Below are 2,404 nucleotides of genomic sequence, written 5' to 3' on the forward strand. Positions count from 1 at the left end.
TGGGATATTATTATAAAAAGTCTTCGATTTAACATTTTCTTTTCACTTTTCTTACTTTTTTACCAAACAAAATGAGAGAAATCATTTTACTTTCTTCACCTAAGTATTTTACTTCTCATTCCTTCCTCTTTTCTATCCATCCTACTAAACATAGTATAAATTACCATAAATAAGTGATTGCAACTTTCCCTAAAAGTAAATTCATGCCCCTATCTCTAATATCTAAGTATGGAGTGCAAATATTTCATAAAACGAAACATCCTGCAGATACATTTTCCGCTAACAAGTACATGCCCAAATGTTTGTTTGGAGCCTCTCTATTTCTTTCCCCTTGAAACTTTCAGTTACTTCATAATGAATTTATGAAATAAATTATGAAAAGTAGATTTATTATAAACCTATATTTTCATGAACATTCTCAAGTTATCAGGTGATGGGTACAGGATTCTTTTCGTCGACTTTAAAAAATTTATATCCAATCTTAAAATAGGATAAAGCTTAAAAAAGAAAAACCACTTGACATAAGTAAATTCATGAGCCCAATCATCATAATACTAATTGTTGAGGTACTAACCACACTCAAAACCTTTAAAAAATAAAATACAACCAAGTCCTGTTATTGCATATATTTTCATGTTTATTAACTGATTCATGATTAACATTTTACCCTTTTCAACTTTTTTATTTTTAATTTTTTATTACCCATTTCGGATTCTTTGTCCTTTCTGCCAAAGATTATCCTCTACGCCGCTGAATATGAAACTGGCAGTTAACATCCTTGGTCTACTCATCCTACATGGAAATCAACGAAACAAGAATTTGCAACAAAGTGAAAAACAAGAAGCTTGTCATGATCAATAATCATTAACCAACATAACATTAATAATCCAGTCATGAACTCTGTTTTTCCTTGTACCTTAACCACATCCAAAAGTAAATTTCTCTAATCCCACTGTCCCAGCATGTATAATTATAACATGTTGCAACAATAACAAACAAAGCGTCTACAACATGAACCATCTCTTAGAGTCAGTTTAAAGTTGTTGTGCTTTTAAAATAATTATTGTGCTTTTAATAGAAACATTACTTTTATTTATAACATGTTGCAACAATAACAAACAAAGCGTCTACAACATGAACCATCTCTTAGAGTCAGTTTAAAGTAGTTGTGCTTTTAAAATAATTATTGTGCTTTTAATAGAAACATTACTTTTATTTAAAGCAAAAATAAAGTAAAAGTAGAATATAAAATTTACGCATTCTAATTTTGTAAAGTAATTAAAAAAGTGCATTAATTTATATGTAAAATGCTTTTTGTGTAGTTTTATTAAATATTATAGTTACATCGTTGATTACGCAAAAGTGTTTTTTAGAGTTTTAAAAGCAATCCAAACACACCCTTAATTAGTCTTGCTTACCGCATAATATTAATAGCTCATAAGAGACGAAGACTGATCATCCCCTACACAGTCAAATCCACAGCCACACTGAGGACTCTCCACAAAGTTATCGATCGCAAAGCTCGCAGAAGCGATTCCGACGGAGAATTCCAGCTCGTCGTCGCCACGAGTCACCTCAACAATATTGAGCCAAAAGAAGAGGATCTTTACGCTGACACCCTTGAGTTTCTTGAGCTTGCCTTTTGATATAACTCCAGTTACGAGGGACTTGTACCTGAGGTTGTAGCCTTCAAGGTCGAAGCTACAAGTGTCGTCAAAGTGGACCTCAAATTCTCCGGTGTCTCGGTTCAGCTCGTAATCGGTCACTCCTGTGGGAAGAAGGCCGACCGGAAAATCATATTGTTGAAGTGCTTGGTATGCTGATAAGTTGTAAGTGTCGATACTAATAGAGTTGTGGTCGCTAAAGGCACTTGGGGTTGAGAAGGAAGTAGCTGAGAGAAATATGAGAATCAGAGGGAGAAACACCGTCGGAGACATGGGTTTTGATTGGAAATTGGAACTTAACTGTTTATGGCTGTGTAAATTCTCGCTCGCCAATTCTTTTTCCCCTTTTGGAGAGTGTTTGGTTGGTTAGAAAATGGGGTTGGTAGTATATATGGCTGATAGCTCCCCATGTGGTGGTTGAGACTTGAGAGTTAAAATGGTAATTTTGACTATTGATCATGACCGTAGGACTTTAATCGAACGGTGCCGATTTTGATGAGGTTCAATACGGTGTTAGGAATTTTTTTAAAAAAAAATACAATTACACTCGTTTTATAAACAACATTTAGAGGATGTTTGGTAGAGAGATTCGTTTCCTGATTCGAATCATGATTCGTGGTTTGCTACAGTATTTTCTCTCACAAAACATTTACGTAAATCGAAAATGGTTTAAATCACATAGTTTAAACTTTCCAACCAAACGTCCTCTTAATTTAAATCGTACGAATAAGGTTAATGGT

General features: G+C 33.8%; 1 protein-coding gene across 1 annotated transcript; it reads right to left on the bottom strand.

The window, feature by feature from the left end:
- Positions 1 to 522: 522 nt before the first annotated feature.
- LOC21394380 (uncharacterized protein At5g01610) lies at positions 523 to 2,041 on the bottom strand. The gene is made up of 2 exons (XM_010089990.2): positions 1,419 to 2,041; positions 523 to 792 (listed from the first exon to the last, which is right to left on the bottom strand). Exon 1 carries the CDS (start codon positions 1,935 to 1,937, stop codon positions 1,428 to 1,430), a length of 510 nt encoding a protein of 169 aa, XP_010088292.1. The 5' UTR covers positions 1,938 to 2,041; the 3' UTR covers positions 523 to 792; positions 1,419 to 1,427.
- Positions 2,042 to 2,404: the final 363 nt, after the last annotated feature.

This window comes from Morus notabilis, unplaced genomic scaffold, assembly GCF_000414095.1.
Source record: "Morus notabilis unplaced genomic scaffold, ASM41409v2 Scaffold169, whole genome shotgun sequence".
NCBI classification, from domain to species: domain Eukaryota; kingdom Viridiplantae; phylum Streptophyta; class Magnoliopsida; order Rosales; family Moraceae; genus Morus; species Morus notabilis.